This window comes from Pleurodeles waltl, chromosome 6 (genome assembly GCF_031143425.1).
Source record: "Pleurodeles waltl isolate 20211129_DDA chromosome 6, aPleWal1.hap1.20221129, whole genome shotgun sequence".
Classification (NCBI taxonomy): domain Eukaryota; kingdom Metazoa; phylum Chordata; class Amphibia; order Caudata; family Salamandridae; genus Pleurodeles; species Pleurodeles waltl.
The window spans coordinates 326648908-326672915 of NC_090445.1; the positions used below are offsets into that span (position 1 = coordinate 326648908).

The following is a 24008-nucleotide window of genomic DNA, read 5'->3' on the forward strand; positions in this document are numbered from 1 at the left end:
TTTCCTTCCGAAGGTTGTTTCACCCTTTCATTTGGCCCAGACAATTACTCTGTCCACGTTTTATCCTCCGCCTCATCCTTCAAAGGAAGAAGAGAGACTACACTGCTTGGACCCAAAGAGGGTATTAAGCTTTTACATAGACAGAACGAAGGATTTCAGGCTGGAGGATCAGCTTTTCATCGGATACGTGGGAAAGAGGAGAGGAAAGGCAGTCCACAAGAGAACACTCTCCAGGTGTGTTGTTCTTTGCATTAAAATGTGTTACTCTTTGGCAAAGAAGGACCCTCTTGATGGTATTAGAGCTCAGTCCACCAGAGCTAAGTCGGCCACTTCGGCCTTAGCCAGAGGTGTGCCTGTGGTCGACGTCTGCAAGGCCGTAACTTGGTCGTCCCTTCACACTTTTGCGAAACATTACTGTTTGGACTCTGAGGTCAGAAGGGACGGCCATTTTGCACGGTCAGTGCTGCAGGATTTCTTGGTTTGACCATTCAAGCACCCACCACTGAGCGCGGTACTGCTTTGGGACTCTATTCATTAGGTGAGGAATCCACAGGTAGTTGTATCCATCAGAAGAACGAGTTACTTACCTTCGGTAACAATTTTCTGGTGGATACATTAGCTATCTGTGGATTCCTCACGGTCCCACCCACCTCCCCGTTGCCTGTTTGGTCTAACCAAGTAATTCTTGAGTGTGCTCCTCTTGGTTTTGAGGACTGGTATAGATTATGTATATATGTGCATATGTATATGTTCGATGGCATGTGTAGCTGCAGATACACATGCTGTGCACATCCCGCCATCTGGTGTTGGGCTCGGAGTGTTACAAGTTGTTTTTCTTCGAAGAAGTCTTTTCGAGTCACGAGACCGAGGGACTCCTCCCATTTCGACTCCATTGCGCATGGGCGTCGACTCCATGTTAGATTGTTTTTTTTCCACCATTGGGTTCGGACGTGTTCCTTTTCGCTCCGTGTTTCGGGTCGGAAAGTTAGTTAGAATCTCGAATAAATCGTCGGTATTGTTTGCGTTCGGTATCGGGTTAGTTACAACAGATCGACACTGAATTAAGAAGAGCTCCGGTGGCCCTTTGGTTTTTTTTTCGATCCCCGTCGGGGCCTGGTCGGCCCGGCCACGTGTCTCTTCAAGGCTGATGGAAAGGACCCCATTCCGCTTCTGTCCAAAATGCCATAACAAGTATCCATATACAGATCAACACCTGGTCTGTAACTTGTGTCTGTCACCAGAACACAAGGAGGATACTTGTGAGGCCTGTCGAGCGTTTCGGTCCAGGAAGACACTCAGGGACCGAAGAGCAAGAAGACTGCAAATGGCGTCGGCGCCGACAGGACAAGGGCGTTTCGAGGAGGAGGAAGAAACATTCTCCACCCAGGATTCGGACTCGGAGGAGATCGATCCCGAAGAAACGCCGAAAACCGTGAGTAAGACGTCGAAACAAAGAACTCACGAGAAGACCGCTAAAGCCCAGGGGACGCCACCGCCAACAGGCCATGGCTTAACCTGAAAACTAGGTGACCGTCCATCGGCACCGAAAAAGGGCGAGCTGGTGTCGAAGTCATCCGACTCCGGTCGAGATACCGGCACACAGCAATCTCGGGCCCGAGAGAGTGGCTCCGAGAAGATTCGGCATCGAGACAGCGGCACCGAAATGGGTCGGCACCGAGAGGGCACGACGCCTAAAGTAAAAAAAAAGATTTTGTCGGATCCGAAAAAAGCAGCCGAAAAGGTTTCGGTACCTAAACATCCGGCCTCGGAACCGAAAATAAGTTCCTATTCAGAGGAACAAGGACTGTCCTCAGAAATGAAGACACACAGATTTGAACAAGAATTAGAGACAATAGAGCCAGATCACACACAAAGGCGGCTCTTTATTCAAAAAGATACGGGGAAGATCAGCACTCTTCCTCCAATCAAAATGAAACGTAAACTTGCCTTCCAAGACAAGGACAAACAGCCACAAGCAAAGGTGGCTAGACAAGTAACACCACCACCATCCCTACATCACTCTCCGCAACCATCACCGGTAGCCACTCCACCAATGATGCAATCCCCAACTCATACAGGAATGAGTCAAGATGACCCTGACGCATGGGACCTTTATGACGCACCAGTGTCAGATAATAGTCCTCAATGATATCCACCGAGACCATCGCCACCAGAGGATAGTACAGGCTACGCTCAAGTGGTATCAAGAGCAGCAGCATTTCACAATGTCAGCCTTCCTTCAGAACCCATTGAAGACGACTTTCTTTTTAATACACTGTCGTCTACACACAGTCAATATCAGAGTCTTCCGATGTTACCCGGAATGCTGAAACACTCCAAACAAGTGTTTGAGGAGCCTGTCAAAGGGAGAGCCATTACTCCAAGAGTAGATAAAAAATATAAACCGCCACCAACAGACCCAGTGTACATCACACAACAGCTATCACCAGACTGTTGTAGTTGGAGCAGTGCGCAAAAGAGCCAACTCTCATACTTCAGGAGATGCACCACCTCCAGATAAAGAGAGTAGAAAATTCGATGCTGCAGGCAAAATGGTGGCGGCACAGGCAGCAAACCAATGGCGTATTGCTAATTCGCAAGCTTTGTTAGCCAGATATGATAGGGCCCATTGGGATGAGATGCAACACTTTATTGAGCATTTACCAAAAGAGTTCCAAAAAAGAGCGCAGCAAGTGGTAGAATAGGGACAAAGTATCTCCAATAATCAGATATGATCAGCAATGGATGCTGCAGACACAGCTGCTAGAACTGTCAACACAGCAGTAACAATAAGGAGACATGCATGGCTCCGTACATCAGGATTTAAACCAGAGATACAGCAAGCTGTGCTGAATATGCCATTCAATGGACAGCAGTTGTTTGGGCCGGAGGTGGACACTGCAATAGAAAAACTTAAGAAAGACACTGACACGGCCAAAGCCATGGGCGCACTCTACTCCCCGCAGAGCAGAGGCACATTTCGAAAGACACAATTTCGAGGGGGGTTTCGAGGGCAGACCACAGAAGCCACAACCTCACAAACAAAGCCCACTTACCAGAGCCAGTATCAGCGGGGAGGTTTTCGGGGACAATATAGAGGAGGACAGTTTCAAAGAAACAGAGGAAAGTTCCAAAGTCCCAAAACTCCTCCAAACAAACAGTGACTTCAAGGTCACAAATCCCCAACACACAACACCTGCGGGAGGGAGACTAACCAAGTTTTACACACATTGGGAGGAAATAACAACAGGCACTTGGGTCTTAGCAATTATCCAGCATGGTTATTGCATAGAATTTCTCAAATTCCCTCAAAACTTACCACCGAAAACACACCGTATGTCAAAACAACATATAGATCTTCTAGGACTAGAAGTTCAGGCATTGCTACAAAAAGAAGCAAAGAATTAGTACCAACACAACAATTAAACACAGGAGTTTACTCACTGTACTTTCTAATACCCAAAAAAGACAAGAGTCTGAGACCTATACTAGATCTCAGAACATTAAATACCTACATCAAATCAGACCACTTTCACATGGTTACTTTACAAGACGTAATCCCACTGCTCAAACAACAAGACTACATGACAACACTAGACCTAAAGGATGCATATTTCCATATACCAATACATCCTTCACACAGAAAGTACCTAAGGTTTGTATTCCAAGGGATACATTACCAATTCAAAGTGTTGCCATTCGGAATAACAACTGCGCCAAGAGTTTTTACAAAATGCCTGGCAGTAGTAGCTGCACATATCAGAAGGCAGCAAATACATGTGTTCCCTTACCCGGACGATTGGTTAATCAAAACCAACACGCTAAAACGGTGTTCACAACACACAAAATATGTCATAGAAATCCTACACAAACTAGGTTTCTCAATCAACTACGCAAAGTCACACCTTCTGCCGTGTCAAACACAGCAATACTTAGGAGCAACAATCAACACAGCAAAAGGGATTGCCACTCCAAGTCCACAAAGAGTTCAAACATTTCACAATGTAATACAGGCCATGTATCCAAAACAAAGGATACAAGTCAAAATGGTAATGAAACTACTAGGCATGATGTCTTCATGCATAGCCATTGTCCCAAATGCAAGGTTGCACATGCAGCCCTTACAACAGTGCCTAGCATCACAATGGTCACAAGCACAGGGTCAGCTTCTAGATCTGGTGTTGATAGACCGCCAAACATACATCTCGCTTCAATGGTGGAACAGTATAAATTTAAACCAAGGGCGGCCTTTCCAAGACCCAGTGCCACAATACGTGATAACGACAGATGCTTCCATGACAGGGTGGGGAGCACACCTCAATCAACACAGCATCCAAGGACAATGGGACATACAGCAAAGACAGTTTCACATAAATCACTTAGAACCGTTAGCGGTATTTCTAGCGCTGAAAGCATTTCAACCCATGATAACCGACAAATACATTCTTGTCAAAACAGACAACATGACAACAATGTATTACCTAAACAAACAGGGAGGGACACACTCGAAACAGTTGTGTCTCCTAACACAGAAAATATGGCATTGGGCGATTCACATATCATCACTAATGGTGTGGGGTAGTAGGAACTGAAGGTCAGACTAGGTCAGTCTTTTTTCAGTGGTGTTGGTAAGGTCACTGTAGATCCTCAGGTCGGGAAGTCATTGCTGGAAAAATGTCCAAGCTAAGGGGTGCTGTGTTGCCTACAGGGGGATGGGGGATTTCCCTTACGGACTAGGTGGTCTCACACACATAATAGTGTCTTGCTTCATCATATGACCACCTAGCCCCACCCAAGTAAGATGATACTACTTGGGCGGACTCAACCTCGTGGTTAAAAGAACCCGAGGGAGTGCTGAAATTGGGCGATTCACAACCACATTCGCCTAATAGCACAATTTATTCCAGGAATTCAGAATCAGTTAGCAGACAATCTCTCTCGGGATCACCAACAGATCCACGAATGGGAGATCCACCCCCAAATACTGAACACTTACTTCCAAATTTGGGGAACACCACAAATAGATCTATTTGCAACAAAGGAAAACTCAAAATGCCAAAACTTCGCATCCAGGTACCCACAACATCAGTCTCAGGGCAATGCGCTATGGATGATCTGGTCAGGGATATTTGCGTACGCTTTTCCCCCTCTCCCACTCCTTCCATATCTAGTAAACAAGTTGAGTCAAAACAAACTCAAACTCATACTAATAGCACCAACATGGGCAAGACAACCTTGGTACACAACACTACTAGAACTTTCAGTAGTACCTCATGTCAAACTACCAAACAGACCAGATCTGTTAACACAACACAAACAACAGATCAGACATCCAAATCCAGCATCGATGAATCTAACAATTTGGCTCCTGAAATCCTAGAATTCGGACACTTAGACCTCACACAAGAATGTATGGAAGTCATAAGACAAACTAGGAAGCCTACCACTAGACACTGCTATGCAAATAAGTGGAAAAGATTTGTTTATTACTGCCATAATAATCAAATTCAACCCTTACACGCATCTGCAAAAGATATAGTAGGATACTTACTACATTTGCAAAAGTCAAAACTAGCTTTCTCTTCCATAAAGATACATCTTACTGCAATTTCAGCTTACCTGCAAATTACGCACTCAACTTCATTATTTAGGATACCAGTCATAAAAGCGTTTATGGAAGGCCTAAAAAGAATTATACCACCAAGAACACCACCAGTTCCTTCATGGAACCTCAACATTGTCTTAACACGACTCATGGGTCTGCCTTTTGAGCCCATGCACTCTTGTGAAATGCAATACTTAACGTGGAAGGTTGCATTTTTTGATTGCCATCACATCTCTAAGAAGGGTGAGTGAAATTCAAGCATTTATCATACAAGAACCATTTATTCAAATACACAAGCATAAAGTAGTTCTACGGACAAATCCAAAATTTTTACCAAAAGTTATCTCACTGTTCCACTTAAATCAAACAGTAGAATTACCAGTGTTCTTCCCACAGCCAGATTCTGTAGCTGAAAGAGCACTACATACATTAGACATCAAAAGAGCGCTAATGTACTACATTGACAGAACAAAACTAATTGGAAAAACAAAACAACTATTTATTGCCTTTCAAAAACCTCATACAGGAAATCCAATTTCAAAACAAGGCATTGCTAGATGGATAGTTAAGTGTATTCAAACCTGCTATCTTAAAGCAAAGAGAGAGCTGCCTATTACACCAAAGGCGCCTCAACCAGAAAGAAAGGTGCTACCATGGCCTTTCTAGGAAATATTCCAATGAATGAAATATGTAAGGCAGCAACATGGTCTACGCCTCATACATTTACCAACCATTACTGTGTAGATGTGATAACTTCACAACAAGCCACAGTAGGTCAAGCTGTACTACGAACATTGTTTCAAACAACTTCAACTCCTACAGGCTAAACCACCGCTTTTGGGGAGATAACTGCTTACTAGTCTATGCACAGCATGTGTATCTGCAGCTACACATGCCATCGAACGGAAAATGTCACTTACCCAGTGTACATCTGTTCGTGGCATTAGTCGCTGCAGATTCACATGCGCCCACCCGCCTCCCCGGGAGCCTGTAGCCGCTTAGAAGTTAATCTTGAAAATTTGTAAATATATTACTTTAAACTTCATTATGTACATACGTATTCACTCCATTGCATGGGCACTATTACTAGCATACACAACTCCTACCTCACCCTCTGCGGGGAAAACAATCTAACATGGAGTCGACGCCCATGCGCAATGGAGTCGAAATGGGAGGAGTCCCTCGGTCTCGTGACTCGAAAAGACTTCTTCGAAGAAAAACAACTTGTAACACTCCGAGCCCAACACCAGATGGCGGGATGTGCACAGCATGTGAATCTGCAGCGACTAATGCCACGAACAGATGTACACTGGGTAAGTGACATTTTTCATATATATATATATATATATATATATATATATATATATATATTTATATTTAGTGTATATATTTATTTATATAAAAAAAAAATATTAAATTAGTAGTCCATCTTCTCGCAATGATGTGTTGTTTACAATGTCATGAAATATTGCTTTGGTCTTTCATCTCATTGGATTATTGTTCTCAGGCACGTAAAAAATATTGGTACTGACGTCGGCGAGGACCTCTTATTGCCTGTATGACGTCAGACGGCGTCGCGTGGGCAAATGTGACGTCCTCGTCGATGTGCAGAAGCTAGGAAGAAGAATGCTGGTGCAATGGGAGTATTCATTAGGTGAGGAATCCACAGGTAGCTAATGTATCCACCAGAAAAGTCGTTTCCGAAGGTAAGTAACTCGTTCATTTGGCATCAAACATGTTGTAATCATACCCCAAGGCTTTGATAGTACAGGCTTGTGAAGGGTAGCCTCCCCAAGCCACTGGAAATGCTTTGAGGGGCACATTTGGTGCCCTCCTTGCTTAATCCAGTCTACACCGTTTCAGGGACCCCCAGTCTCTGCTCTGGTGCGAAACTGGACAAAGGAAAAGGGAGTTACCACTCCCCTGTCCATCACCACCCCAGGCGTGGTGCTCAGAGCTTCTCCAGAGTGTCCCTGGGTTTTGCCATCTTGGACTCCAAGTTAGCAGGGAACTCTGGGAGCATCTGAGTGGCCAGTGCCAGCAGGGGACGTCTGAGCCCTCCCCTGATAGGTGCTTACCTGTTTTGGTGACCGATTCCCCTTTCAGGGCAATTTAGGGTCTCTCCTTTGGGTGGTTCTTCAGATGCGGATTGCAAGACTCTAGCAGGAATCCTCTGCCTCCTCCGATTCAACTTCTCACAGAAGAAGCTGCATCTAGACCCTCCAGTAACTCTAGATACTGCATCAAAAAAGCAAAGGCAACTTCTGCATCATTGTATCCTCAGCTCCTGCCAGCAACTGCAACTGTTTCCCAGTCGTGCATCCTCCAAGGACAGCCTGTCTTCAGCCTGCACCAGAACAGTGATGGGATGTCCCCTGGGGTGAAGGAGTCACTCCCCTGTTTCAGCAGGCACCTACTGCAACAACGACTGGCTGCGTGGATCCCCTCTCCTGACATGCTATGTGGATCCTGCATCACGGGTGCTGGAGTGAAGTGGTCCTGACGTCCTACTGTCCAACTTTGCTGGAGGTAAGAGCTTGCCTTCCAACTCAAGACAGTACCCCTGTGCTTTGCAGTTGCCAAGGCTTGTTGGCATCCTTCCATGAAGTTCTTCATGCACCATGCAGGTCTCTAGCCTGCGACACACCTCTTCCTGAGTGGTTCTTCAGCAGTCTGGAAGCCTTTGTTGTAGTGCTGCGTGGGCCTCCTTTTGCACCTTCTTTGTCCCTTCTTTGTCCCTGTGCTGTGGGACTCGTGTGCACACTGCCTGGTTTTCTGTGGGCTCTCTGAGTTGCTGAGAGCCCCCTCTAATTCCCCCACCTGGGTAGAGTCCACCAGGTCCCTCCTGATCCTGGGTAGCACAATGTTCTGCTAACTGCGATCATTGAGTGTGCCAAGGCTTGTTGGCAGACTCCAGTAACGCGAACCAGACTGCAGTCCTCCATCTGGCGTGGGACATCATCTGCACTGTAAGGAAATGCCTCCTTGGCATGGTTACCCCCTGCCTTTTTGCCTTTGCTGATGCCAAGTTATGATTTGAAAGTTTGCTGGGACCCTGCTAACCAGGCCCCAGCACCAGTGTTCTTTCCCTAAGCTGTATCTTTGTCTCCACAACTGGCACAACTCTGGCACTCAGGTAAGTCCCTTGTAACTGGTACCCCTGGAACCAAGGGCCCTGATGGCAGGGAAGGTCTCTAAGGGCTGCAGCATGTCTTATGCCACACTAGGGACCCCTCACTCAGCACATACACACTGCTTGCCAGCTTGTGTGTGCTGGTGGGGAGAAAATGACTAAGTCGACATGGCACTCCCCTCAGAGCGCCATGCCAACCTCACATTGCCTGTGGCATAGGTAAGTCATCCCTCTAGCAGGCCTTACAGCCCTAAGGCAGGGTTCACTACACCACAGGTGAGGGCATACGTACATGAGCACTATGCCCCTAGAGTATCTAAGCAAAACTTTAGGTATTGTAAGTGCAGGGTAGCCATAAGAGTATATGGTCTGGGAGTCTGTCAAACATGAACTCCACAGTACCATAATGGCTACACTGAAAACTGGAAAGTTTGCTATCAAACTTCTCAGCACAATAAATGAACACTGATGCCGGTCTGCACTTTATTGTAAAATACATCCAGAGAGCATCTTAGAGATGCCCCCTGAAAACATACCCGACTTCCAGTGTGGGCTGACTAGTTTTTGCCAGCCTGCCACACACCAGACATGTTGCTGTCCACATGGGGAGAGTGCCTTTGTCACTCTGTGGCCTGGAACAAAGCCTGTACTGGGTGGAGGTGCTTCTCATCTCCCCCTGCAGGAACTGTAACACCCGGCGGTGAGCCTCAAAGGCTCACCCCCTTTGTTACAGTGCCACAGGGCATCCCAGCTAGTGCAGATGCCCGCCCCTCCGGCCACTGCCCCCACTTTTGGCTGCAAGGCTGGAGGAGATAATGAGAAAAACAAGGAGGAGTCACTCCCCAGTCAAGACAGCCCCGAAGGTGTCCTGAGCTGGGGTGACTCTTACTTTTAGAAATCCTCCATCTTGTAGATGGAGGATTCCCCCAATAGGATTAGGGATGTGCCCCCCTCCCCTCAGGGAGGAGGGACAAAGAGGCTATAGCCACCCTCAGGGCTAGTAGCCATTGGCTACTGCCCTCCCAGACCAAAACACACCCCTAAATTGAGTATTTAGGGGCTTCCAGAACTGAGGAAGTTAGATCCCTGCAACCTAAAGAAGAAGAAGGACTGCTGACCTGAAGCCCTGCAGAGAAGACGGAGACGACAACTGATTTGGCCCCAGCCCCACCGGCCTGTCTCCCTAATTCAAAGAAAACTGCAACAGCGACACATCCAACAGGGTCCAGCGACCTCTGAAGCCTCAGAGGACTACCTTGCATCTAAAGGACCAAGAAGCTCCCGAGAACAGCGGCCCTGTTCAAGAAACTGCAACTTTTTGAAACAAAGAAGCAACTTTTAAAGACCACACGTTTCCCGCCGGAAGCGTGAGACTTTCCACTCTACACCCGACGCCCCCGGCTCGACCTGCGGAAAACTAACACTACAGGGAGGACTCCCCAGCGACTGCGAGCCTGTGAGTAGGCAGAGTTGACCCCCCTGACCGCCCACAGTGACGCCTGCAGAGGAAATCCAGAGGCTCCCCCTGACCACGACTGCCTGCTTCAAGGAACCCGATGCCTGGAAACAGCACTGCACCCGCAGCCCCCAGGACCTGAAGGAACCGAACTCCAGTGCAGGAGTGCACCCCAGGCGACCCTCTGCCTAGCCCAGGTGGTGGCTACCCCAAGGAGCCCCCCCTGTGCCTGCCTGCCTTGTTGAAGAGTCCCCCCGGGTCTCCCCTTTGATTCCTATAGAAAACCCAACGCCTGTTTGCACTCTGCACCCGGCTGCCCCAGTGCAGCTGAGGGTGTACTTTCTGTGTCTGCTTGTGTCTCCTCCCCCGGTGCCCTACAAAACCCCCCTGGTCTGCCCTCCGAACACGCGGGTACTTACCTGCTGGCAGACTGGAACCGGGGCACCCCTATCTTCATTGAAGCCTATGTGTTTTGGGCACCACTTTGACCTCTGCACCTGACCGGCCCTGAGATGCTGGTGTGGTAACTTTGGGGTTGCCTTGAACCCCTAATGGTGGGCTACCTTGGACCCAACTGTGAACCCTGTAAGTGTTTTACTTACCTGTGAACTTAACATTTACTTACCTCCCCCAGGAACTGTTGATTTTTGCAGTGTCCACTTTTAAAATAGCTTATTGCCATTTGTGTCAAAACTGTACATGCTATTGTGATTATTCAAAGTTCCTAGAATACCTGAGTGAAATACCTTTCATTTAAAGTATTGTTTGAAAATTTTGAACCTGTAGTTCTTAAAATAAACTAAGAAAATATATTTTTCTATATAAAAACCTATTGGCCTGGAATTGTCTGAGTGTGTGTTCCTCATGTATTGCCTGTGTGTGTACAACAAATGCTTAACACTACCCTCTGATAAGCCTACTGCTCGACCACACTACCACAAAATAGAGCATTAGAATTATCTCTTTTTGCCACTATCTTAACTCTAAGGGGAACCCTTGGACTCTGTGCACACTATTTCTTACTTTGAAATAGTATATACAGAGCCAACTTCCTACACCACCCAAGGAGTTTAACTAATTTAACTAATTTTACTGCCTGTGCTGCTGCCAGAAGTGAGGTCAGGACAGTGGGGTTGGTCCTCTCCGCCATCTGGAGAGACCTCAGTCGCATTACAAAGGTGGCACGGCCTTTGAAGCTCCCCCCGCCCTGGAATGTCCATCCTGTCTGGGAGAGAAGGTCACACCTCTGCCAACTGCAGGCTTTAGTCTCAGACCCTTGTGAGCACTGGCTCTCACCTTGGGGTCGGGGGGGCTATAAATGTGTCTGTGGTGGCTGACCTGGTCAGGACCAGGCAGTTAGGACACTAGTAGCTGGTAGGTTTTCAGGCAACAATAAGGTGTCTCAGGCTCTTGTGAGCACTGGCTCTCACCTTGGGGGTGGAGGGGGGGCTATAAACGTGTCTGTGGTGGCTGACCTGGTCAGGGCCAGTCAGTTAGGACACTAGCAGCTGGTAGGTTTTCAGGTAACAATAAGGTGCCCTCTGTCTGCATGTTTTTATAAATCCATCACTGTAGTCAATTCTGCCCTCCTGCTGCTGACCCTAACTCAAGCAGGTGAAGGCAGAACAAAGGGTTTCCTATAGGAGGAAGGTGTGACCTCCTCTCATTTAGAACTAGGTATCTCTGAGCTGGGGTGGGCTTGCCTCTGAGTGCCACCATGTGCTTTGAAGGGCACATTTGATGCCTTCCTTGCATAAACCAGTTTGCACCAGTGCAGGAACCCCCGGTTCCCGCTCTGGTGCAACACCACACAAAGGACAGTGGAGTGACCACTCCACTGTCCAGCTCCTTCCCTAGGGAGGTGCACAGAGCTCTGCCAGGTGGCCACTTGATTCTGCCGTCTTGGAAATAGGATGAGCAGAGGCCCTTGGGAGCATCTAACTAGTTAGTCCAGTTGGGTGACGTCCCTGACCCCTCTGATAGGTGGGTCACTACAGTAAGGGTTCAACCCCCTTCCTGGGTTAGTTAAGGGCTCCCTTGAGGGTGGGACCCTAGATACGTCTGCATGACTTAAGGAACCGTCTGCAAGTCTCCTCTGCAAAACACTTCTGCAACCTGGACACTGGAACCGCTGCTATTCTTTGCTGGAACCAGAAGCAAGACTGTAACCAGTAGGAGGGCTCCTATTGCAACTTTGTTTCCAAGTTCTGTAAAGACTTCTGCAACCCCATGGCCGTTCATCCTCCAGAGTCACAGGGACCCCGCCTGCACTTAGTAAAAGGAATATCCCTTGGAGTGAAGGAGTCATTGCTCTGCATCCTCATGCACCTCAACAGCAATGACTCGTTTGTGGATCCTGCTGTCCCACGGATTATCCAAGGCTCTGCAACACAGGCGGTGGTACTGTGGCTCTCCAGAGGTCTGACCTATCTTCCTTGCAACTGGGAAGTCTGTGGTTCCTCGCTGTAGCTGCTTGGCCAGAACCCCTGTGTGCTGCATCTGTTGTTGCCAAGGAATGTTGGCACTCTTGTCCGGAGACTTCTAGCTCCAAGAAGGCCCAGCACTACACAGCTCCAAGAACATCTACTCTGCAACTCCTGGAACATGGGCATCCCTCTTTGCTGTGCTGCTGAGGCATCGCTGCAACTCCCAGTGCTGGCTGTCAGAGGGTCCACCTGGGGGATTCAACCATTACTGCTTGCTGAGGGCTGGCCCTGACCTACCTGTCAAGGTTGAGTTAACTGGACCCTCCTACAAACTCAGTGCAACGCTTATCTGCATTTGCCAAGGCTTGTTTGTACTCCCCCTGACCCCTCTGCAATTTGACAACTGGTGTGGGTCAGCTTGTGAACGACTGCTAGGATCTTTCTGCATCGCCTGGACTCCACAGCTGCACTTCTTTGTCCAGCGTCCAACAGGAAAGCATCTCCAAGAAGGGTGGCCATTGCCATCCTGCACCGCCTGGGCACCTCCGAGTGGTCTGGACTCTGTCCCCTCTTTCCGTAGATCAACTTCTTCAGGAATCCCTGCCTGGGTTCCACTGACCTGGTCCACGGGTCATGATAGCAGTTGGACAACCGAGGTCCCCCATTGACTTCAATGGGAGGTTCTTACACAACTAAACCCCTAGGCACCTGGGTTCCCTGGTGTAGGTACTCCACTGTTGTAGGTATCCATGGGTTGGGGCACTATCCAACCTCCCATGTCCCTACAGGTTTCCTCTGGGTCCCTTTGGAAAGGTCCTAAAATGCAAAAAATCTAACTGCAACTTCCTCATGTTTTCCTATGGACACTGACCGGGGATTACAACTCTGCACAAGCTGACTTGGGAATCCTACTGTAGGAAGTTGGCTATGTATGTAATATTTCAAAGTAAGAAATAGCATGCACAGAGTCCAAGGGTTCCCCTTAGAGGTAATATAGTAGCAAAAAGATTTAATTCTAATGCTCTTTTGTGGTAGTGTGGTCGAGCAGTAGGCTTATCAGAGGGTAGTGTTAAGCATTTGTTGTACACACACATGCAATAAATGAGGAACACACACTCAAAGACAATTCCAGGCCAATAGGTTTTTGTATAGAAAAATATATTTTCTTAGTTTATTTTAAGAACCATAGGTTCAAGATTTACAAGTAATACTTCAAATGAAAGTTATTTCACTTAGGTAACTTAGGAACTTTGAATCCGCAAAATAGCGTGTACTGTTTTCACAAAAATGGCAATAAGCTATTTTAAAACTAGACAGCGCAAATTTCAACAGTTCCTGGGGGGAGGTAAGTGTTTGTTAGTTTTGCAGGTAAGTAAAACACCTACAGGGTTGAAAGTTGGGTCCAAGGTAGCCCACCGTTGGGGGTTCAGGGCAACCCCAAAGTTAGCACACCAGCAGCTCAGGGCCGGTCAGGTGCAGAGGTCAAAGTGGTGCCCAAAACCCATAGGCTTCAATGGAGAAGGGGGTGCCCCGGTTCCAGTCTGCCAGCAGGTAAGTACCCACGTCTTCGGAGGGCAGACCAGGGGGGACACAAGTCGGCACAAAAAGTACACCCTCAGCGGCACGGGGTCGGCCGGGTGCAGTGTGCAAACAGGCTTCGGGTTTTCAATGGAGTTCAATGGGAGACCCAGGGGTCTCTTCAGTGAAGCAGGCAGGCAAGGGGGGTGGGGGGGGCTCCTCTGGGTAGCCACCACCTGGGCAAGGGAGAGGGCCACCTGGGGATCACTTCTGCACTGGAGGTCGGATACTTCAGGTCCCTGGGGCTGCGGGTGCAGTGTCTTTACCAGGTGTCAGGTTCTTAGAAGCAGGCAGTCGCGGTCAGAGGGAGCCTCTGGATTCCCTCTGCAGGCGTCGCTGCAGGGGCTAAGGGGGGTCAACTCGGTCTACTCACAGGGTCGCAGTCGCCGGGGAGTCCTCCCTTTAGTGTTGTTTCTCCGCAGAGCGAGCCAGGGGCGTCGGGTGCAGAGTGGAAAGTCTCACGCTTCCGGCGGGAATCATGCAGGCCTTTAAAAGTTGTTTCTTTGTTGCAAAGTTGTTTCTTCTTTGGAGCAGAGCTGCTGTCCTTCAAAGGTCGCTGGACCCTGGGGAACGCGTCACTGTTGCAGTTTTTCTTGAAGTGGGGAGACAGGCCGGTAGGGCTGGGGCCAAAGCAGTTGGTGTCTCCGTCTTCTCTGCAGGGCTTTCAGGTCAGCAGTCCTTCTTTCTCTTCAGGTTGCAGGAATCTCTCTTGCTAGGTTCTGGGAGCCCCTAAATACTCAATTTAGGGGTGCGTTTAGGTCTGGGGGGTTAGTAGCCAATGGCTACTAGCCCTGAGGGTGGCTACACCCTCTTTGTGCCTCCTCCCTGAGGTGAGGGGGGCACATCCCTAATCCTATTGGGGGAATCCTCCATCTGCAAGATGGAGGATTTCTAAAAGTCAGAGTCACCTCAGCTCAGGACACCTTAGGGGCTGTCCTGACTGGCCAGTGACTCCTCCTTGTTTATCTCATTATCTCCTCCGGCTCTCATTATCTCCTCCGGCCTTGCCGCCAAAAGTGGGGCCGTGGCCAAGGGGGCGGGCATCTCCACTAGCTGGAGTGCCCTGGGGTGCTGTAACAAAAGGGGTGAGCCTTTGAGGCTTACCGCCAGGTGTTACAGTTCATGCAGGGGGAGGTGAGAAGCACCTCCACCCAGTACAGGCTTTGTTACTAGCCACAGAGTGACAAAGGCACTCTCCCCATGTGGCCAGCAACATGTCTGGTGTGTGGCAGGATGGTAAAACTAGTCAGCCCACACTGAAAGTCGGGTATGTTTTCAGGGGGCATCTCTAAGATGCCCTTTGGGGTGTATTTCACAATAAAATGTACACTGGCATCAGTGTGCATTTATTGTGCTGAAAAGTTTGATACCAAACTTCCCAGTTTTCAGTGTAACCATTATGGTGCTGTGGAGTTCGTGTATGACATACTCCCAGAACATATACTCTTATGGCTACTCTGCACTTACAATGTCTAAGGTTTTGCTTAAACACTCTAGGGGCATAGTGCTCATGCACCTATGCCCTCACCTATGGTATAGGGCACCCTGCCTTAGGGCTGTAAGGCCTGCTAGAGGGGTGACTTATCTATGCCATAGGCAGTGTGAGGTTGGTATGGCACCCTGAGGGGAGTGCCATATCGACTTAGTCATTTTCTCCCCACCAGCACACACAAGCTGGCAAGCAGTGTGTCTGTGCTGAGTGAGGGGTCACCAGGGTGGCATAAGACATGCTGCAGCCCTTAGAGACCTTCCCTGGCATCAGGGCCCTTGATACCAGGGGTACCAGTTACAAGGGACTTACTTGGATGCCAGGCTGTGCCAATTGTGGAAACAAAGGTACAGGTTAGGGAAAGAACACTGGTGCTGGGGCCTGATTAGCAGGCCTCAGCACACTTTCAAACCATAACTTGGCATCAGCAAAGGCAAAAAGTCAGGGGGCAACCATGCCAAGGCAAGGAGGCATTTCTTTACACCTACCTACTTACCTTTGGGGATTTTAGTGCTTCCCCAGTCCTAAGGGTCCTTGCGTGGTAGTGTTGTTTCGGAGTGATTTTCACATCCCCTTTTTTTAGTAAATGGTTTGCTCTCCCAACACCCTATAGGGGCATATGTTATTTTATGCCTTTACTTAACTGTTGCTAAGTATATTTTTGTATGTTCATATCTCCGTTTAGGTGATATACCAAAGTTAGTTCTAGAGAGTGTGTTAAAATAAATATAACATATTGTTTCTAACACTGGTATGGTTGTCTCCTGTGTGTACATTACTGACTGGCCTGTGTGGTATTTGCAACCACTTTATTCCCTCCTAGATAAGCCTTATCTGCTCTCCACAGCTGCTCTTTTGAGAGCTCTGGTTATCTAGAACCATAATGTCACTAAGGGTTGCCTGGACTCAGTACAGGGTGCCTCACCTACAGGTGTACACCATATACTTGGCCAGCCTCCTACACCCATTCCATCTGGGTAAACCTTTCAACATGCACACCCCCTTTGCCCCCATATCCCTCTAGGAAGAGGAACAACTCCATTGGCTAGATCCAAAAAGAGGATTGTCGTTGTACCTTGACCGCACAAAAGAGTTCCGGGTGGACGATCAACTCATTTTTTGGGGGTATGTGGGAGCAAAGAAGGGAGGAGCAGTATAGAAATTGAACTTTTTGCGCTGGGTCAAATTAAGATCTGCTACGCCCTGGCTAAGAAGGAGCCACCGGAGGGCTTAAGGGCCCATTCCACCAGGGGAAAAGCTGTGACCACAGCGCTAACAGGCAGTGTCCCATTCCTGGACATATGCCAGGGAGCAATGTGGGCATCCCTGCACAGGTTTGCCAAACACTACTGTCTGGACTGTCAGGTCCGAGAGGGCAGGCATTTTGCCCGTTCGGTCCTACAGGACATTTTAGTCTGAAATGTCCGCAGCCCACTGCCAGGAGGATATGGCTTGGGGGAATCTAATCAAAGCTAAGGAGTCTGCAACTAGTCTCTGTCAAATGAACAAATTACTTACATTCGGTAACACATCATCTGGTAAAGACTCTTTATCTAGCTGCAGCTTCCTTACACCCACCCATCCCTCCCCGCTCTGCGGACTTGTTACTAGAATTAGGGTGATCACTTTTTTTACGCCCTCGTTTTAACCTTCATTGTGCCAGTTCTAATCATAACTTTGCGCTTCTGGAGTGGAAAGTTACGATAAAAGTAGCTGACGCCCGGGAGACTGGGTAGTGCCTATAGAAAGCTGGTCTTGTGTGTGGTGAGCACCTATGGTGTTATCACTTTATTCCAGCTATCCTATCCCCTATTTTGAGTTGTAGGTAGTGTGCAGGAAGCCAGGGCTCTCTAGAGGTAGCTCTGGATGAGCAACCAAGACTTATCTAGGATAATAGCATAAAATATACAGGGCCATATGGGATGGCCAAACCATATACTGAGAAAGTGGAATGTGAAATAGCAAACCCAACCAAGGTAAGTGTGGTAGTTAGCTAGGGGTTGGAGGGAGATAGAAACACCAGAGGTAAGTATGGTAAGTGTCCTCAGTGACCAGGTGCAAGGTAGTTAACCACCCAGTCGTCCCATAGGGTAACGTAGGGACTAGTGGTTGGAGTTTGTGTTGTTCAGGACCCCACCCAGTGATCCCTGAGGAAACCAGCAGAGAAGAGGAAGGTTGGGTAGTGCCTCCTACCAGGGACTGTGCAACACCTAAGCAAGACTGGAAGAAACAGAAGATGTATCCTGACGGAAAAGGACCTACAAATGAAGGGGACCGAGTCCAGTTCCAGTTGGTGTGTCCGGTTGGTGCAGGAGCCACAACTCACCCTTCTGGAGATGCAGGACCAGGTCGACGGAGAAGACCATGAGTCGGCTATGCAGCACAAGAGTAGGAGGGAGTTCCAGAAGTGATGGAGTCGATGTCCCACGTCGGAAGAAGAGTTGCAGTCCGTCAGTGGTGTCGAAACACCACTGACAAGCCTTCGCAAAGGCAAGAGTTGCAAACGAAGAGTTGCAGAGCTGCTGGGGACCAGGAAGGTCCGGGGTTCTCATCCGAAGGAGGGGAGTCCCAGGCAACCCTCAGCAGTGAGGAGAATCCGAATTCGAGACTGCAGCCCCCACAGGCAACAGGCGTCGCAGTGAGGCCCACTCATCACACCTGGAGAGGAGTCCCATGCCATTGGAGCAGCAGACAGGAGTCTGTGCTTTGCAAGGAAGAGTGCTGGAGGCCGCGGCTACACAGAGCCTGAAGATCTCTTGGAAAAAGAGCCAACATGCCTTGGTAGCTATAAGAGTCGCGGTGCACAGGGGTAATGTCCTGCAAGGAGAGGCAAGCGCTTACCGTCTCCCAAGTTGGACAGCTGGTAGAGAGGACCAAGGGGACCACTCCAGACCACCACCTGTGATGCAGAATCCACGCAGTTTTGCAGGAGAGAAGATCGACACAGCCAGTCGTCGTTGCAGTTGGTGCCTGTGGATGCAGAGGAGTGACTCCTTCACTCAAAGGGATATCCCTTCTTGCTTCTTGTGCAGGATGCAGACTCTTCGCCCTCAGAGGATGCAGAGCCATGGAAATGTTGCAGTTGCTGGAAGGAGCCAGAGAAACAATGTTGCAAAGCAGAGTTGTCCCTGGAGTTGCAGATTGTCGGTTCCTGGAGGGTCCAGATGCAGTCCCGGTGGACAGAAGATGAAGTAAACAATGCAGAGGACTCCTTCAGGAATCTTGTACGTTGAATCTGAGGACCCACTCAAGAGGGAGACCCTACAATACCCAGGAAGGGGGATTTCTTCACCTAACATGGTGACCACCTATTGGGAGGGGGCTGTGACGTCACCTGCCTGACCTGGCCACTCAGATGCTCCCAGGGGCCTGTGCCCACCTTGGATTCAAGATGGCAGAATCAAGTAGCCACCTGGAGGAGCTCTGGGACCACCCCTGGGGTGGTGAAGGACAGGGGAGTGGTTACTCCCCTTTCCAATGTCCAGTTTCACGCCAGAGCAGGTACCGGGGGTCCCGGGACTTGATGCAAACCGGATTATGCAAGGTGGGTACCAAATGTGCCCTTCAAAGCATACCGGTGGCTTGGGGAGGCTATCCCTCCCAAGCCATGTAACACCTATTTCCAAAAGGAGAGTGTGTTGCCTCCCACTCCCAAAGGAAATCCTTTGTTCTTCTTTCCTGGGCTTGAGCTGGTCAAGCAGTAGGAGGGCAGAAACCTGTCTGTAGGATGGCAGCAGCGTGGACTGCCTGGGAAAACCCTGCCAACTGGTAGGAGCAAAGCTGGGTGTCCTCTAAAGAGCCCCCAGAGTGCATTGAATCATACAGCCAATAGTGACAAAAGTATTGGGGTATGATTCCGACATGTTTGATACCAAACAAGCCCAGGTTCGGAGTTACCATTATGTAGCTGGACACAGGTGGTGACCGGTATCCAGTACACAGGTAAAATGGCTTCCTGCCTTATGAAATCCAAGAAAATGGAGCTGGAGTTCATAGGGGCACCTTTGCTTATGCAGGGGTGCCCTCACAACACAGGTACTTGCACCCTGCACTCTGGGCTAGGAGGGCCTGCCATAGGGGTGACTTACAGTGACCTAGTGCAGTGACCTGTAGTGAAAGGGTGCATGCATCTTTTCACCAGGCTGCAATTGCAGGGCAGCAGACACATTTTGCATGAGCTCCCATGGGTGGCATAATGCATACTGAAACCTACGGGCACCCCTGCTGCCCCAATGTCCTGGGTACCTAGGTACCAAATACTAGGGACTTATATGGGGGCACCAGTCTGCCAATTGTGGGGTGTACAAAGTCAGGAGCAACCAAATTTGGAGAGAGAGCACAGTCACTGGGGTCCTGGTTAGCAGGGGTAACCATGGCAAAAAGAGGGTACTTTCATACAGTGTCTATATAGGTGGCTGCGACATCGCTGCCGGTGCCAACGACGCCTCCCGGAGCCGAATGAAACCACCCCACTGTGTGCACAAGGGTTATTGCTTAGTAAAAGTATTCTGGATCCAGCCTTACTTCTGGGAAATCCGAAGGTAAGAAATCTGCAGCTAGATAGTGTTTCTACCAGATAATGCATTACCAAAGGTAAGTAACTTGTTCATCTATTAGCAAGAACTGTGAATGTAAGTGGATTTTCATTTTTTTACCTTAAGGATGAATCCTATGCTGTAGATATACAAATCCAACAAAGTAACCTTCCTGGACACTTTCTTTATGGTTAACCTTTGTCTTTTTTTTTTGCTGTCTTTTGTTGATTTCTAGTTCTGCTTTCATGCCGTATGTGGACCAGTGTTTCGTGGAAGTTTTTAAACACATGCAAGTGAGTGCAAATATTCATCTTTTACAAACCCTTTCAGTGAATGCAACTTCTTGCATTTGATGGTTCTCAGTTAATGCATCTGGCCTGTGATTCTGGGTGTTTGTGCATTTTTGATGTGTACTTCTAACTGCATATTCACCATCTAGCTTATGGGTGCCACCTCTACACACTGAAGTTAGTTCTCCTCTTTATCTGATAGCCTTCTAGTTTCAGATTCCTTACCTTAGAATTTCCACCAGGCATCAATCTGCATCTGTAGATTTTTCTCAAACAGTATCCCTGTGTGCCATCACTTGACATCAGTCGGATCCGCGCCCCCCCCCCAGCGTGCTGACGTCAGTTCCTTTCTTTCCGCACCAGCAGGTGAGTTCCGAACAAGAGCTTCCTCTCAATCACTTGTTGACTCTTCTTTTTTTACATTTTGTTGAGGATTTTTTGAGTGTTGACGTTCCTGGTGGATGTTGTCATGTAAGGCCTTGTTCGAACCCTGCGGATCCTATCATCGGGTGATGTCCATGACTGATCCGCACCTCATCCCTTTGTGGTGTCTGGAGCGTGACCAGGACCCAAAATTGTACTCAGAGTGGGGGGCCATGAATCCGAAAGCTTTGATGGAGTGTCTCCTAGCTCATTGCGGCCTGGCACTTGGCTCCACGTCACTCCCGATGTTGGTCGAGATGAAGGTCTCAACCTAGGTTGTGGAGCCCACATTCTCTCGTAGGCGATTTCCATGTATAGTCATAAGCACTGAATAGTTCTGCGCGCCTGCGTGGATCCCTGAGCACTGTTCTGTAGTGTATTCTTAAGTGTAGATGTTAGCCTTTCTTGAAAAAAGGCCTGTTAAGCCACTTAAGAATATCAATGTGCAGCCTAGGTGAAAAGCTACACAGGCCAAATTGTTTATTCTTGAGGTTGGAAAGAAAGAAAGCTGTAGTACAGATACACCTTCAAACACATATTTATTCTAGAAATGTAGTAAAAAACATATTCTCAAACTTTATTTACACCTCCAAATGAGAATGAAAACATTGCAGGGCAGTGTAGCCCATAGGCTGCCATTATACAGGATGTAAATAGAGCTGTGCCTTTAAGAAAGGAAAGTCTTACTATATCCCATCATGCACAGCAAAAGGCAGTTGCCTCAGTTCTTTTTTCCGGCTCCTTCTGACAGGACCCTGAAGCATTGAGCTCTACCTTACAAAGCTTTTTTTTTGACAAAAATTCAATTAAAATCCTTTGGATTTCAATTTCACTCTACGTTTTTTCATCTAGAGTGAACATTTTCTAGCCTTTCCTGTCAAATTCTGACAGAAATTTAAAGTTTTTCTGTCTTCAGAATGCCTTCTCTTTTTGACAAGTGCCCTAGCAGTGGCAGGAAAAAGGCCAAAACAGACCCACACCAAGTCTGTATTATTTGCCTACCATCTAGTCACAAACCTGATGCCGGTGACATTTCTAAAACTTTCTCCAGAAGAACTCTTCGCGACAGGGAGAAAATTAGGCTTCAGGCAAGAGAGAACAGGAGAAGAAGAGGGCAATCTGCCACAGAGCGAGGAGAAGGTCAGTCTTCTACCAGGGCTCTCACTGTGTCCTCTGGAGCAGCTGCCAGACCTGCTCACAAACGTCATAGGTCTCCGACGACGTCGAGAGCATCGACGTCGAGACCAGGAGCGGCGCAAACATGCTCGCCGTCGAGGAAGACATCGCTCGACGTCGACAGCTGTATCGCCGTCAAGACGGCGTAGACACTCGCCGTCAAGAAAATCTTGGTCCAGGTCACCGCGACGGGGACGATCGACATCAGTGGACAGTACTCGTCGTCGGAGACTATCGCCGTCATCCCATCGACGTCGAGGGAGATCAACGACGAGAGGAGTCAACGCCGAGAGGTACTCGTCGTCATGGTACTTCGACGTCGAGAAGTGTGTTGATGTCGAGGAGGCACTCAAAGATGCCAAGGAGGGTTTATACCACCTCAGAATCCTCGGCTTCTCTCATTCTTTTACCACCTTCACCACAGCCGTCACCTCTACCACAGACACCTCTGCCACCTACAGCTCCTCCGCCGGCTCCTCCTTCAGAGACAGCTCCAGTGACTCCAGCAGAACCCACAAGATATTCCCGACACTCTTCGAGACGATCTTCTTCCTCTCAAAATAATCGTCGACGTGAATCTGTTCAAAGATCTTGTTCCCACCGTAGACATTCCTACTCATCCACAAGGGATTACTCTCCGACTTTATCTGACTCCCCGTCTCCGAGAGTTTCTCCCATAGACGACGTGAACACCTTCCAAGAGGTCCTAGTTCGCGGTGCTACCAAATTAAACATCCCACTGGCAGTACCCGCTCCAACAACCTCTGTTATTTTCAAGACATTACACCAGCGTTCATCTTCAAGACCATTACTACCGCTGGTTCCAGGGCTACTTGAACCGGCAATGGACATATTTTTAACACCGTCCACAGCTAAAACTGCTCCTTCCAGGCTTATAAAGAAATATCGTCCTCCGGAGCAGGACCCTTTTTTTCTGAGGTCGGATCCGTTGCCTGACTCAGTAGTTATAGTGGCTGCTAAAAAGTTGCATTCTACATCTCCGTCTTCCTCTTCACCACCGGACAAGGAGAGTAGAAAGATTAATGCCGCAGGCCGCAAAATATGCTCTACCTCAGCCATCACGATAAAAGCAGCTAGTGCTACTGCACTGTTAGGCAGGTATGATCGTGCCCTTTGGGACTCTGTGCTGCAATTTGCAGAACATCTCCCTAATGAGAAAAAAGAGGATTTTTTTGGGGATCGTTAGTGAAGGTGCCATGGTCTCCAATCAAGTGATCAGCGCTGCTGCCGACTCCTCGGTATTATCCGCCCATAATTATGCTCATGGAGTGTCCTTAAGAAGACACGCCTGGATACGCCTAACGTCACTTAAACCAGAGGCGCAACAGAGAATTCAAAATTTGCCCATTTCAGGTTCCACTTTGTGTGGTTCTCATGCTGACGACGCGATGTCGAGAATGAAAAGGGAACTAGACACTCTGAAAGCGGTGGGCATCGAGAGACCAAGAGAGCAACGGAAAACATTCCGTCCCTACCACCGTAGACTCTTTACTCAGAGATATCAAACTCCACAGTGGATGGCGTCAAGATCACAGCAACAGCATTAGAGAACCTTCTCGACCCAACGAAAGTCAACAAGGGGTCGCTCTACGCCGCAAACCCAGACAGCTCGTCAGGCACCAGCGTCTAAGCCCTGAATCCTCGCTTCCCCCTCCTCTGTTACCCACTCCGGTAGGGGGAAGGATCTCAAATCATCTGGACGAGTGGCAATGCATCACATCAGACGCCTGGGTGTTGAATATTGTGCGGAATGGCTACTCTCTCAGGGTCATCAGCCCTCCGCCGTCTATTCCACCCAAACAAGTGAGTCACCACCTTGACGCTCTCCAATTAGAAGTAACAACCCTATTACAAAAGAGAGCGATAGAACCTGTCC

General features: G+C 48.6%; 1 protein-coding gene across 1 annotated transcript in view; it reads left to right on the plus strand.

Moving 5' to 3' along the window:
• Positions 1 to 24008, plus strand: part of IPO4 (importin 4) — a 1872953-nt gene that overhangs the window by 950846 nt on the left and 898099 nt on the right. Inside the window, exon 21 of the mRNA XM_069238173.1 lies at positions 20458 to 20515. Within this exon, the coding sequence (XP_069094274.1) occupies positions 20458 to 20515 (58 nt within the window). The remainder of the gene's footprint in view (positions 1 to 20457; positions 20516 to 24008) is intronic.